The 14,497-nt window shown below is 55.6% G+C and overlaps 1 protein-coding gene across 5 annotated transcripts in view; it reads right to left on the bottom strand.

Annotated features, from left to right (window-relative positions):
- Positions 1-14,497, bottom strand: part of CLIP2 (CAP-GLY domain containing linker protein 2) — a 67,389-nt gene that overhangs the window by 8,080 nt on the left and 44,812 nt on the right. For 3 of the 5 annotated variants that reach the window (XM_012729014.1, XM_012729013.1, XM_012729015.1), the window contains exons 9-13: positions 9,280-9,384; positions 6,771-7,706; positions 4,564-4,621; positions 1,605-1,688; positions 598-754 (exon numbers count right to left, since the gene is read on the bottom strand). In XM_012729014.1, coding sequence (XP_012584468.1) covers positions 598-754; positions 1,605-1,688; positions 4,564-4,621; positions 6,771-7,706; positions 9,280-9,384 — 1,340 coding nt within the window. The remainder of the gene's footprint in view (positions 1-597; positions 755-1,604; positions 1,689-4,563; positions 4,622-6,770; positions 7,707-9,279; positions 9,385-14,497) is intronic. The other 2 variants (XM_012729017.1, XM_012729016.1) reach the window with 1 other exon arrangement.

The following is a 14,497-nucleotide window of genomic DNA, read 5'->3' as shown; positions in this document are numbered from 1 at the left end:
TGGTTTGTTATTTTTTAATGAGTTAATAAACATTTAAAATTTTTTCAGTTTTAATTTATAATATGGAAAATGTAGAACAAACCAAATCCCTTTGGGAGTTCTCAATATCCTGCAGTATTTATAGAGGTCCCTGAGAAAGGACCTCCCTGGTGGCACAGGAGTTAAAGTCACAGCACTATGAAGCCATCACAGCCACTGCAGCATGAGTTCCATCCCCGGCCAGGGAGCTGACCCACATGGCGCAGCAGACCTCTGCTGACCTGACTGCTGCTCCCCTCAGCAGCGCACTTCGTCAGTCTGCCTGTTTTACTCCCCACTCTGTCCTCTCACTTGCCACACCTCTGGTCTGTACCCCAGCTCTTGTATGCATAAAAATAAAAGTGAAGGAAAAAAATAAAGAGGTCCTTCCCTGAGACCATGAGCTTTGGGAGTCATTAGTCTTTCCAATAAGCTCAGCTTGGAGAGTGTGTTGAAGATTCTGAGTTTAGCAGCAGATGGGGTAGGGGCCACAGATGCTACCACCTGTCCCCCTTTCGCCTCTCCCAGCCTTTGGGAGACTGCTGAGATCAGGGAGCCACGCCGCTGGCACGGACTCACCGCTCCTTCCGGAGCAGCTCCTGGCTGATGAGGACCAGCTGGCCGGAGGCGTCGTGGGTCTTCCGGGACACGGTCTCCAGCTCTGCCTCCAAACGGCGCTTCTCCTTCTGGAGGGCCTCCAACTTCTTCTCTCCTGACTTGCACTTTCCCTCCAGTGCTGCAGGTCAGTGCAGGGAAAGGGGGAGAGGGCTGAGATGGAATCTGTGCCACCGAGAATCCTGGCACAGCCAGCGGGCTTTCCTGGGGGATTCCCCACTCTCCTAGTGGGTCTCTTTGGTCCTCCAGAGCCAGGCAGCAAGACATGGAAGGACCAGCTATAAAGAGCAGACCCAAGCCCACAGTGTCCAGGCCCTCTGGTGTCTGGGAAGCCATCACCCTCCCCACCGAGAGGCTGGTGCTTACACTGCTTCCCGACAAGGACAAGCCACGTCTTCACCTTAGCCTTGCGGAGTCTGAGGCCAATTGGCTTTTGTTAGGACCAACTGGACCAGGTGAACATGACGGGACGTGGAGAGGTGTGGGGATGGGACCCACTGCAGGGGGCGGGGGGTAGCTGTCTCTCTGACACCATCACTGGCATTCTGGCAGAGAAGCAGGGCCATTGTATGGCAAAATCACAGCTTCCAGACACCTGCCTGACACCCCTCTGGCCACTTCCTCCCTAAGTCTTGCTCTTGCGGCCAACAACTCTCCCCGTCCATTCTGCAAGTATCAGAGTGGCACATGGGAAACCCAAAAAGTCTTCAAGGCCAGAGAGGACCCAGGATGGAATCTTGAGAATAGAATCTAGATGGAATCTCTGAGCTGGTGCTGGGGAGAAGCGCTGGCTGGAGTCCAAGCTGTCACAGAGCGTGTGTGGGCTCCCACTCGTTCACTATGCTACCCAAGTGGAGCCAGTGAAGGCCAGTAGGCCCATGCAGAGTGGGGAGGCACCAACCCATTCCACATCTGACCAGCATGTGGCACAGTGAGACCCCCCGGACCTGCCCTGCAGGAGGGAGACTTACCACTTACTTGGGCCCTGAGCATCTCAGTCTGGGAAGTCAAAGCTGTCACCTCTTTGTCCCTTTTGTTCAGCTTGTCCTGCAGGCCTGGGGGGGAGGGGGAGACAAGGGGACATCAATATCCTAGGGCCAATATTGGCATCTAGCAGGAGAGGCGGTGGCTCTCCAACAGGAACCCTGAGATGGGACCTCATCTAAAGGTCCATCAGGGGTCTCCCTGGTGGCACAATAGGTTATGTCTCAGCACTATGAAGCTTTCTGCAGCCACTGCACACAAGTTTGATCCCCAGCCAGGGAGCTGACCCACATGGCACAGGAGACCTCTCCTGTCTCGTCCAGCTGTTCCCCTTAGCAGTGTATTTCAGTATATCTGCCTGTTCTGCTCCCTACTATCTCTGGTGAATCCTCTCACCGCCTGCACCCCAGTTCCTGTATGCATACATAAATAAATCTTTAAAAAAAAAAAAGGTCCATCAGTAGGTGATAGCTAAACAAAAGGTGACATATCTGCACAATGGAATATTACTAAGCCAGAAACAATGGAATACTGACACGTGCTATCACATGGATGAACTGTGAGTATATGATGCTGAGTGAAAGAAGTCAGTTATATGATGATTCTATGTATATGAAATGTCCAGAATGGGTAAGTTCATAGAGGGAGTAAGTAGATTGATGAGTGGTTGTAAGCACTGTGGGGGAGGGCAGAATGTAGAGTGATGGGTAACAGGCATGGGGTGATGAAAATGCTTTGTCACCAGACAGAGGCAGTGGCAGCATGACACTGGGAATATATTAAATAAATACCAATAAACTGTCCACTTTAAGGCGGTTAATCTTATGCCTTGTCCATTTTGTATCCGTTAAAAAAAAGAAAAAGGCTGGTCAAGAGAACTTTTTTGAAAAAGCTGAGCATGAAAGGCTAGTCTTGCCAGTAATTAAAATACAAACAAGACCTGAATAACTAAAACATTATGGAACTGGCATGCGGACAGACAGGTGATAAAAAAGGAATAGGATGTCCAGAAAGGGCCCGTACATAGGGAATTTAAAGCCGGTAAGTTAGTAATTGAGAAGGCGGTGAAGAGATGAGCTTTTCCAGAAATAGTTCTGAGCTCAATGGATACTTTTGGGGAGGAGTTTAAAAGGATTCTTTAAAAAAAATTTTTGTGTGTAGAAGAATGTGGATGTAGGCCACAGACATGGGGCGGGGGGTGGGGGGGTGTGAGAGGATTTACCAGAGACAGAGTGGGGAGCAGAACACTGGATTTACTTAAGTATCCTGCGACGGGTGCACTGGGTGCTGGGGCGCAGGGCAGACAGGCGCGGTCTGCCTCGTCGGGTGGGCACCCCCAAGGCCAGGGCTCGAACGCAGGCCACTGCAGTGGTAGTGCTGAGACTTAACTCCAGACCAGCTGGCAGGACCCTAAGCAGAATTCTTATACCTCATACAAGAATGAGTCCTAGATGGATCAGAAATGTGATCACAGAAAAGGAAACTTTAAGAAAAGTAAAAGAGGGCTTCCCTGGCCCTCCCTGGTGGAGCAGTGGGTTAAAGCACAGCACTAAGAAGCTAAAGCCGCTTCCGCATGAGTTCGATTCCCGCCTGCCCCAGAGGTGACCACATGGCGTGGCAGACCTCTCCTGACCCGCCCGCTGCTCCCCTCAGCAGTGTGCTTCGTTGACCTGCCTGTTCTGCTCCCCACTCTGTCTCTGGTGAATCCCTCCGCATCTCTGGCCTGTACCCCAGTTCTGTATGAATAAATAAATAAATCTTTTTTTAAAAAAAGAAAAAAGAAAAAAAAAAGAGGGCTTCCCTGATGGCTAAGTCTCAGTTCTGTAAGAGCCTCTGCAGCACAAGCTGGAACCCCAGCCAGGGAGCTGACCCACATGGCGCAGCAGACCTCGCCTGACTGCCCGCTGCTCCCCTCAAAAGGGTATTTCAGTCCATCTGCCTGTCCTGCTCCCCACTCTGTCTCTGGTGAATCCTCTCACCCCCCATCCTACCCCCAATCTCTGACCTATACCCCAGCTCTTGTATGCATAAATAAATAATAATAAAAGACATTAAAAAATAGTAGAAGAACCCATGGGATATATTTTAAAAATAAAAAACCCAAAAGCCCAAACAAAAATGATCAATGTTTAAACATCTTCCAAGAAAAGTACACAAACTAACTACAAGCTTCATATATAAACTTCCTAAGAATCATCAGGAAGAAACGGGCCGTGGACAGCAGCACGGAAACGGGCTTCACTCACAGGCACGTGAAGTTACCGGGGCCCGTCCCTCGCCACCCAACAGGCAGTGATCAGAGTCTGAGCAAACGTCTTGGAGACAGCTGGCGGGTGTTAGAGTGGGCTCCGCACAATGGAGGGGAAGGTAATTTGGGGGGGTGTGACGGAAGCTATCCACACCCGTCAGCAGGAAGCAGGCTGCGGGCCTGTGGCGCCCCACAGGGACACTGCGGCAGGGGCTCAGACCAGCGCGGTCAAAACAGTTGGTGACGCGGACGACAGTGCTGGTCTGCAGAGACCGCGCAGTGGGAAAAAAGCATGGAGTAAGCATGGAGTGGAAGAGCTTGGGGGCCAGGCCACCTGAGTTCCCTGAGGGACAGGCGTCCCCGGCACCCCTGGATAGGAGACAGGAGCATCGTGCAGGGATGGGGTGGGGGGGGCAGCTCAGGGAACAAAGGACCTTTCCCTGTGGGCTTTCGAAACTCTGAGCTTTAAAAATAATGTTAAGACCAACAAATAACAAGGCACACACTGAACACAAAGCCTCATCTCCAAGAAGGGGAGCCCATGCCCTCACAAGGTGTGTATGGGGGTGCGGGGGTGTCTCCTGCATGCATTGGATGGTTTTTACCCAAAGGCAGATGCAGCAAAACCAAGTGGGAGCCAGCTGGGAGGCAGCCCAACAGGCCTCTCCCCAAAGCCCCTCAGCCCAGCGGCCACTCACCCTCCACAGTCTCCTTCATCCTGATCTTCTCCCCTGAGATGTCGTCTGACTCAATCATCTGAAAGAAGAGCCCTGTAAGGAGGAAGCTCATCCATCCTGGCCCCAGGCCCAGTCGGACCCGTGCACCTCACCCCCACATGGGCGACCTCAGGGAGCACAATGTCCCTCCATCTGGCCTATCTGTCACTCCCCACTCCCCACAGGCTGCTTGTGTAGCTTCTGTGCGAACACCTCCTTTTATCTGCTGCAACTCTGCTCTACAGAACAGAAGCTTCCTCCTTCCCTGGGACACCTCTAGAGCCCGGTCCGGGAATCTATTTCCATCATCACGCAGAGGCAAGCTTCCTGGCTCAGGGTGGACTGCAGGGTGGGCGGGATGCGCAGAGCCTGGCCAGGGCCAGCTCCTGGAGGGGCTTCAGTAACTGCTACTTCTTTCTCCCCAACACCTCGTTTTAATAATAAACTAAGGAAGACTGATTAGGGAGAAAACATCTGCATGGCAAACATCAGCAGACTCCTCATTGCTTCTTGGCAGAAGTTTGCAGCCTCCTGCCGGGCTGGCTGTCCTCTAAGCCTGCAGCTTGCCAGAGGCTGACATGAGGGTCAGGGCGGAGCGCAGCTGAGAAGGCAGTCACCTCCATTAACCTGACACTCACACTTTGGTTTGACCATCCCAAGCTCCGTTTTAGTCTCTTATTAGTTGTGGTTAATCAAGACCCTTAGATCTTTATTCGCACACGCTGCAGGGAAAGCAGCACACACAGAAGCCTTTTAAAAAAATATTCCCAGGCTCTCCCTGGCAGCAGTGGGTTAAAGCACCCCATCACGAAGCTCTCTTAAGCCACTGCAGCATGAGTTCCATCCCTGGCCAGGGAGCTGATCCACATGGTGTGGCAGACCTCTCCTGGCCCGCCCGCTGCTCCCCTTAGCAGTGTACTTTGTTGATCTGGCTGTTCTGCTCCCCACTCTGTCTCTGGTGGATCCTTTCACCGACCACACCTCTAGCCTATACCCCAATTCTGTAAAAAGCATAAATAAATAAATCTTAAAAAAAAAAAAAATTCCCAGGCCTGTGCCTAGGGGCAGGGGACTCTCCTCCCACAGCCTCCCCCACCAAGGGAGCCCCAAGGGCTGAGGTCCCAGGCCCAGTTAACCTGGGCTTTTCTTTTGTTCCCGTCAGGACCCTGGGAGAGCATCTCTGCAGACGGTCCCTCCCTGGGAGAAGCGGGGGGTGCAGCTGAACCCCTTTCACCAAAGACGCTGTACTTGAAACTCAGGAAAACTAACACAATTTTGACTGTATGGGGGCCCTGGCAGCTCACAAACCCCCGGGGCCTGCATCGAGGCTCAGGCTGCCAGCTGCTCCACCCAAGCGGTGGTTTTGTCACCCCAGGACCCACTGAGCCTGGCCTGCTGCCGGTGGGCGAGCAAGTCCCCCACTGGGAAGGTCCTCCATCTCAGAGTCTTGGTTTGCTCATCTGAGTAATGAGGGCAATGAGGACCTCTTGGGAGTTAGGGTGAAATGGGGCAACAGGGTCTGGCACAGGGGTGTGCCCTGAGGGAGGGGCAACAACCTTGATGTCCTGGGTCTCGACTTCAACAGGTTCTGCTGAAACGTGGGTGAGACGTTTGGTGGACTCCTGATTTTGGAGCAAATCTGATACTTTTCAGCAACTTTTCAAGGGTCACACAACTCTAGCCTGTTAGACCCCACTCAAGAGGACCCCAAAACTCTAGGGAAGTGGCTGCTGGCTGCTGCTAGGTCTCACCAGGACTGGCAGCCAGGAGGCTGCCCTAAGGTCCTCTGCACCTGTGCTAAAGAAGGGACAGGGCTTGCTTGCCCGGTGCCACGTCTGTGCCAGTCCAGCGTGGCAGAGCCTGAGCGCCCAGACCGGGGCCTAGAGCTGCACTCCTCTGCGTGAGTCAGGGACTTGGGGCTGGGAGGAAGCCTACTCTCCATGCTGAGGTTCATATCTGTCCAGGCCTGGTTTGTGAGGGAGCTGGCCAGGTCAGCTCAAACCACCCTGGTCCCTAGGGCCACCCAGGCCCGGGCTCCTCTAGTGAACCAGGAGTCTCCCGTCTCCCATGGGCATGCTCCTGGGAGTAGGCGCTTCTCTAGGCTGGAGAGAAGGCTATAAAGAGCCCTCCCAGCCTGGCTGATGCTGCCTGGGGCCCCTCCACAGCCCGCAGGAGTCGTGGCTGCCTACATTGGTGTGCTGGGATGAGCACAGGGACTTGACGGACTGGAGTCTGTTTTCTGTGACCAGAAGCTTCTCCCGCAGCCTCTCGGCCTCCTGCTTGCTCTGGGCTTCCGACCGCTGCAGCAGCTCGTAGTCCAGCATCTTCTTCTCAGCCAGGGAGATCTGCTCCTTGAGGAACTCGATGGCCTGTGCCTGTCCCCGGTACTCCACATCCAGCTTCTCGAGCTCGCGCACCCGCAGCTCGGCGTCACGGCACTGGTCCTGGGCCTCCTGCAGCTCCAGCCGATGCTGGCCGGCCTGCACCTCCAGCTGGGCCTGCCAGTGCTGCTGCAGGCCGGCCAGCTCCTCCTGGGCCTCCTGCAGCTTCTGCCGAAGGCCCTCCTTCTCCTTCACGTGCATGGCGGTCTCAAGGTCGTGCTTGGCCCGCAGGTTACCCAGCTCCAGCTGGTGCTCCATCTTGATGCCTTCCATCACGGCCTTCAGCTCCCCAATCTCCTTCTGTTGGGCTCCTGGGCCTGAGTTCAGGGTGGCCTTGAGGTCCTCCAGGGACTTCTGGTGGTCTGAGGCCAGAGAGTCCAGCTTGGACTTCCAGTTGTCCATGAGCCCCATGTTCTCGCTGGTTGCCTGCTGGACCTTGGCCTTGAGGTCCACCACCTCCTGCGCGTACTTGTCGTTGGCTGCCCGGAGCTTCTCCACCTCGGCCTGGTACGCCCTCAGCGCCTTCTCATACTTTTCCCGCAGCACGCCGCTCTCCCTCTGGTGCTCCTTGCTGGCTGACAGCAGCCGCTCCCGCAGCCGCAGTGTCTCGGCAGCCTCGGGGTGGTCGGCGGGCGGCGGGCCCGAGTGCAGCAGGCACTGCTGCAGCTCCTCGATTTCGCCGCGCCGCAGGTTGAGCTCCTCCTCCAGCTGCAGCACCCGTGACTTCTCTGCCACCGTGGTCAGCTATGGGGGAGAGGAAATGGGTCGAGTCACCCGGAGGGCGGTGGGGGGGGGGTCTTGTGGCCCAAGGACCCAGCCCCAGGTAGGGGGAGCAGGGGGGCCCACCCTCACCAAGGTGCCTGCCTCCCTTAGAGGGCCTGTTCACCTCAGCACCCCTCAGGCTCCCTGGCTTGTACCCCAGTGCATCAAGGAGTCCACCATCCCCACACTTCTAGGTGGCTTAGGGCAAATTCACCATTTAAAAGAAACCACCTGTTTAAGATTAAGACTTCCTTTGCATGTACCTTTTTACTTAATAAAATGTTATTGATTTACAATGTGATTTTGGCAAGTGGGTGTTGTTGAGAGTGGGAATGTACATTGTCCTGCTCTTGAAAGCCCCCCTTCCAGAACGGGCCGAACTGCCGGAAGGTGCTCTGAAGGGGGGGCCCGGGGGGTCTGGTGCCGGGCCAGCAGGAAAATGAATGCTCACACACCCACCTTCTGACGGGAAACTCCGAGATCCCAAGTTCCATCCTCCAAAGTCGACCATAATCATGGCAGGGGTCAAAGATTTGGAAACAACATCTCCAAGAGTATAAATCTTTTCCAAGCCTAAGAAACTTGTTTCTGGTCTTTACCTCAATAAACCTGTTTCTCCCCGATCAGGCTGAGCCCCAGTTCAGGATGCGTCAGTGTGGAGGGCTCCAGCTTGTCAGCTGACTGGGCGGGCTGCTGCAAGCAGCCTCCTGCACACACGGGTGCACTGCACGTGCACCCGGCAAAGGCCAGGCGTGCAAACCAGGCCTGGGTGTCTTCTGACACCCATGGGTTGTCACTCACTCGTGTGCCAAGGCTGACTGGCAGGAACTGCCCACTGCTCAGCCCACATGCCGTGCTGGCCACGTGGTGTCTCCCAGTGACTACGAGGCTGTCGGCGCCACCACCAGCACTATGGCTGGTGAACTGTTTGGACGTGTGTGCCCGCCAGGGGCTGGCCCTGGGGAGTGCCTGGAGTGTGGAGGGGAAGCTGCGCCTGGAGCCTGGACCTGAGGCCACCCCAATCAGAGCTTTCCTTGGCCTGGGAACAGCTCCTGAAAACAGCCAGACCCTGACAGAGTTCCGTGCCCTGGGGGACCTTGCTCCCCCACAGCTCCACTATCCCCCCAGCTCCAGGTCCTTCAGGCTGGTCCCTTCTGCCACCATATTCAAAACCCCACAGACTCAGAGGAACCTAGAGCTTCAGCCCCTGACCGCCTCACTGGGAGAGGGAGGCATGGATAGCTTGTCGCCATGTCTGTCATAAGGGCCAGGACATTTGTGGTTTCTTAACAATAGTCTTGTCATGACAATGCCCGGGGACTGAAGAGGGGGAGGTCTCACAGGACACCCCAGCCTATGGCACCATGAGCCAGGGAGCAAAGTCCTTGAGATCAAAGACCCCATCTCCCTGACAAGCATCTTAAACTCTACTTTCCTCCGAAAAGGGGTGCGAAAGGCAAAAAAAAAAAAAAAGAAGATAGCAGCCAAAGACAGTAAATAATGAGACAGAGAAGCCGAGGGGCGGGCCCCGGCGCTGTGGCGGGCGAGGCGTTACCCTGTTGTCCGCTAATTCTCGGAGCAGCCGCTCGGCCTGCGCCTTCTCCAGTAGCAGGCTCTGCTCCAGCTCCCCAATGCGTGCGTGCTCCAGCTGCGTCTGGGTCTGGTCCACCCGGGGTGGGGCAGGGCATGGGACAGGGGAGGGGCACAGGGAAGAGGAAGCCGGAGGAAGAGAGAGAAAGAGAGAGGCGGCGTCATCTTCTGAGTAAGACGAGAGAGCAGGTCCGGGAGAGGAGGCGGCCGGGGAAAGAGAGGAGGTTGGGAGGTGCACGGGGAGGGCCTGCCGCTGCCCCTCACCTCTCGCCGTGTCCTGACTTGGTCTGTCTAATGGCAGAAGCGGGGCTGCAGCGACCCTGCCCAAGTCAGCCAGGGGGGCAGTGGCAATGGGCACCCAGGTCCCTTCTGCCACCTCTAGGTGGCCCTTCCCCTTGCAGCTCCTGCTGCCAGCTCCTTGGGGTGGGCCCAGCCTGCTCCCATCAGCCGGGCTGTTTCTGTTAGGCACACTGGGAGGCCTCTGGGTGAATGAGTCGGCGACCCCAGGACTCCTGGCCCCCAGGTCTGGGCTGACGGTGGACGAACCAACCAAATGGAAGGTTCAAAAACATACACATGCCATCACGGTTCTCCAGCCTGTGCCTCCCACCACTGGCCCAGGCCACGCCCCATGGGCACCCACCCCCCAGGTCGCCCAGAGGATGCCTGGTCTCTGGAAAACACAAGGGCACTTTTGTCCCAGCTTCACAACACCGGCCTGACACGCTAACAAAGCCCGACAGTCTCAGGGCGTCCAGCCTGGCATTTGAGTTTCCCGTGACAGTTCTGCAAGGGCAGTGGGGGCTGGGGCGTGGCCGTGGGCACCAGAGCAGCCCTGACTGGTCCCCGCCTCCTGCTTGGCCCATCATCATCCAGGGGAAACAAGCCTAAGGAGAGTGCGTGTGGGAGGCTCTGAAGAGGCAGGTTCGGTGACACTGATTCTTGTGGAAACAAGGGCACAGCCCTTTCCCAGCAAGGTGGCGGGCACAGACTCCCTCTGAGCAAGGCCTGGCAATTCACCAAGACCCGTGGAGTTGCTGGGTCCTCCAGCCGTCATTGGTTGGCCAGTTTCCTACGGGAACAGCTACAGAGGTTCCCTTTGTCGACCCCAGCCCCCGTCCTCTGGCAGCATGCTGCGGAGCTGACAATGCCCAGTCTCTTCCAGAAAATTACAGGCTGACAATGGCGCCTCAATCCTGGCCTCTCCGGGGTATGTCCCCACCCTCTTTTCCCCTGCTGGTGGGTGTGGCAGCTCTGCCTGGGCACCCTGAGGTGGAGCCTGGTTGTAAATACTGTCCTGAGGGTCCTTATGGCAGGGAAGAAAACCTCTTCAGTTTTCAGGACAATGTCCTTGGGGCCCCTCCTGATCACGTTCAGAATTCCTAGCCTCCTGGCCTGTGGACTGAGTTCTCTGCAAGGGCAAGGGAGCCCCGGTGGAGCTGTTTCAGGTGCTTGTTTAACAGGACAAACTCCACAAGGGCCCAGGAGGGGGACACCTTGGCCGGCAGGGAGTGGCAGGTGCGGACTTCATGCTGCTCCGGTAACAAGTGGGCGCCAGGCTCCTGCTTGTCATGCTCAGGTTCCCTGAGCTCATGTTCCTAAAACCACAGGCAGGCACTGTGGGAGGTTGGAGGCTACTTTATCTCACGCACTGTCTCAGTGTCCAGCCACCTAAGGGGTGTCTGGGCTGCTGCCCCACCTTGCAGGAGACAGGGGCCCTCCAGAGAGACAGCTTCAGGCTCAGAATCCCCCGGCAACTTGGGGCAGGCGAGGCCCAGAACTCAGATGTCCAGATACCACAGGAAGTGGGGTTCAAAGCGCCTGCAGCAACTCCCCATTTCCCAGTTCTAGTTCTAATCATGGGAGCTCGTTCCCACCTTACCTGGACCCCTTCACCTGCTACTCCTCCTCACACACATGGAGTCTGCCCCCCACTTTGAAGCACAGAGCACTGCCTTGGGGTCCCCTAGAGTAGCTGGCTGCTGGGATCATCAGCTAAATGGGGAGGCGGCCCCCCGCTGCGCTAGGGCATTCGAAAGTCAGTGGTGCTCTGGCACCCTGCATCTCCCTCTTCAGGCCTCACCACGTACGGCAAGTTTTCAACAAAGAGCTGTTCCTACACAAATGAAATAAAACTGGGGCATTACTTAATTAATAAAATAACCATACAAAACCCCTGGATGATGACATAACAACAAAACACCAGACTGCCAACTCCAGGCAGTTTGCTGTGTCCCCAGTGGGTATGGCAGGGTTGGGCACACTTTTGTGCTGCAATATGGCAACACCCACTCAAGAACCACAAAACAAGCCTCCCTCGTCTGCGTGCCCATAGTCCCCTTCCAGGGAAGGCACGTGCCCATGCCCCAGCCCTGTCCTGGCATTGGGGTCATGACACCGGAAGGCTTACCTTCTGGGAACGGGCGCGAACAATCAACAGCCAGGGGAGGTAATTTCAGATTATGATTCAGGCCAAGAACAGAGCGCCAGGTGGGGGGTGAGCGAGGTGCAGGTCAAACTAGGGAGGTCGTGGAGGAATTGCTGAGAAATACAACTTAAGGAGAGACCCAAAGGAGAAGCAGGGAGCACTGACTGAGGCCGAGAGTGGAGAAGTGTTTCAGGTAGAGGAAATAGTGTGTGCAGAAGCTTAGAGGAAGGACAGAAATTGATCCTGAAGCACAGAGGAGTGCCCGCTCCCTGCAAGAGGGTTGTGAGGCAGGCCCCTCTGACCACGCCACAGGCCTGCCTTTTAGCGGGGGTGGCGGCACAAGGCGTGTGAGCGGGGATGGGCAGGACTCAATGGCATTTGTCACCAGCCTGCCCGTGGCTGGTTTCCCTGTGACAGGAGAGGCTGGGTGGGGTCAGCTGAAACAAGGTGAGCTGATACTGCAGCTGAGTGGTAAGTGATAGGGTCGTCACACCACCCCCTCTCCTTCAGGTAGGTTCACAACTTTCTACTGTTCAATTTTTTAAATGTTTTTTAAAGGCTACCTGGCTGAGGTCTGGACAGTGAACAGTAGAGGAAATACCAGGAAAAGGGAGGGGCCTGCAAGACAGAGGCCACGGGCTGTCTCAGGCAAGACACAGGCCTGGCCCAGAGAGGTGGCTGCGCAACGAAGGCCATTCTGGGGGCCTGACCAAGAGGACTGCTGGTGGAGGGACGAGGGGTAGACACAAGCCAAGATGAATTTGACCGGTGACACTAAGCTGGCGCATGCTGAACGGCTTAGCCGTGACAAACTGGCCAAAGACGACGTGGCAGAAACTTAAACGTCAGGTGAACAAAGGCAAGCGTGAAGGCTGGTGTGGGGGCAACGTGCTTTCAGTGTGGCCACAGTGTTGCTGCATTATGAAATAGGAGTAAAATTACCTTTCTCATTTAATATAAGAAAAGATGAACTTGAGCTGTGGGTCGGCACAGCTGTATGGGTTGTGTGTTGAGTCACTGAGGCAGGAGAGATAGAGGGGTGGTGTCAGGGGACCAGGAGCAAACTGAAAGGTCTGTCCTGGACACATTATATGTAGGCTGCTGCACTGGGTTAGTGACCCCAATCTTCTATCTACCTGGGCCTTAGAATGCGACCTGGTTTGGAATGGGATCTTTGTACATGGGGTTAGTTGAGGTCATACTGGATTAAGGTGGGTCCCGAGTCCAATGTCCTGATAAGAAGGCCAGGTGAGGGGACTCAGGAGCATACGTGGAAGGAGCCCAGCGAGAGGGAGGAAGGCAGTGATGCAGCTGACAGCTGGCACCAGCGTCCTGGCAAGCCTGCAAAGGGACCCAACATGCACCCAACCTGCCACGCCTGCACCCTCCTGAGCTGTGAGAGTCCACTAGAGTCGATGTAAGCCACTGAGCTGTAGTCATTAGTTCCGGCAGCCTCAGGAGGCTGCCCTGGCACCTGTCACTTACTCACCATGGGGTGCTCTCGGGTAGGCAGGCCAGGGTTGAGCTGGGGGTGAACAAGATAATTGTGGGCTTCTGAAGGGCATTTAAGCCACGGACTGAAGAGGTCAGGGAGCGTGCAGAGCAGCGGTCAGCCTGCACTCTGCCCCTCACAGGCTGACACTCGGCAGTCTGGGAAGAAGCGAGAGGGGAGGTTGGGAGACCTTGCAAAGTTGGGGGAGCAAAGGAAGAAGAGCAGAGAAAGAGGAGGAAGAGGAGCTCAAGAAGGTATTCTGGGTTTTATTTTTGAATTTCAAGATGTATGGGGATGAGAGGAGTATGGGTCAATGTGCCTTCTAGCTGGCACATGTAGGGTCATAATAGAATCAGCAACAAAGGAACGCTCTTCCACTTCCACTGAGCTATCTGCCCCTTCGCTGCCCCTCCCAGCCAGGCTACCACTGGTGAGCCTGGGACCGACCAGACTTCCTCCTGAGTTGGGCTAGCAGCTGGCTGGCACAGGACCTGGGCAGGGAGGCTGAGAAGAGAGGGCCTGGAGACCTGGGACACCATGGGGGACAGGTACAACTAGAGGGGTCATGGGAAGAAGGAGACCCTGAACGGGAGAGACCAGACTTGGTTCCTGGTGCTGTTTCCTGGACGTTCCGGGAACTGCCTGCTGCTGGGGTTACATTTCCCTGGATCAAGCCCCGTTGACGGAGTTAGCAGGAAGGGTCTGTTTCTTACAAGCATAGGCGCTTGCTTATCCCAGGAGCCCATCCCCAGGCACACTGCAGGAAGTTAGCCAAATGTAACCTTATGACCTGCCCTCTGGACTAAGCGGGAAACACCCATCAGAACATCCTTGACCCTGGCCCGGGCCCCTACACTGGGCTGTGCCCTGACTGCCATCCTTTAAACTTAGCCACTAAAGTCCACTCCAACAGGGTGCCTGGCAGCAGAGCCTACACAGGCTACCCAGCAGGGGTCATCCAGGGATGTGACCACCATCCATGCACCTTAGTTGAGCTCCGGAAGTCATAGGGTAAGTCTTAACATGGCTCTTTTACAGAATCAAAAACTGTAATTTCCCACTGAACTCAGAAAAGGCCCAGTGCGATGACTTCCAGGTGATCTGGGTCTGCATGCCTGGAACCTGCAAATCCTCAGCCCCCCCCACCCCCCAGACCTAATAAATGAGGCCAGGGCTCAGTGTCCTGTGTTTGGAAAAGCCCTCAAAGTGATGAACTGTCCATCTTGAGAATCATGATCTAATTCAACTCATACTATACATGAG

Source organism: Condylura cristata, unplaced genomic scaffold (genome assembly GCF_000260355.1).
Source record: "Condylura cristata isolate star-nosed mole 26May11 unplaced genomic scaffold, ConCri1.0 scaffold00024, whole genome shotgun sequence".
NCBI classification, from domain to species: Eukaryota; Metazoa; Chordata; class Mammalia; order Eulipotyphla; family Talpidae; genus Condylura; species Condylura cristata.
Note: the sequence above shows the minus strand (reverse complement) of the source record. Positions and strands in the feature narration are given on the sequence as shown.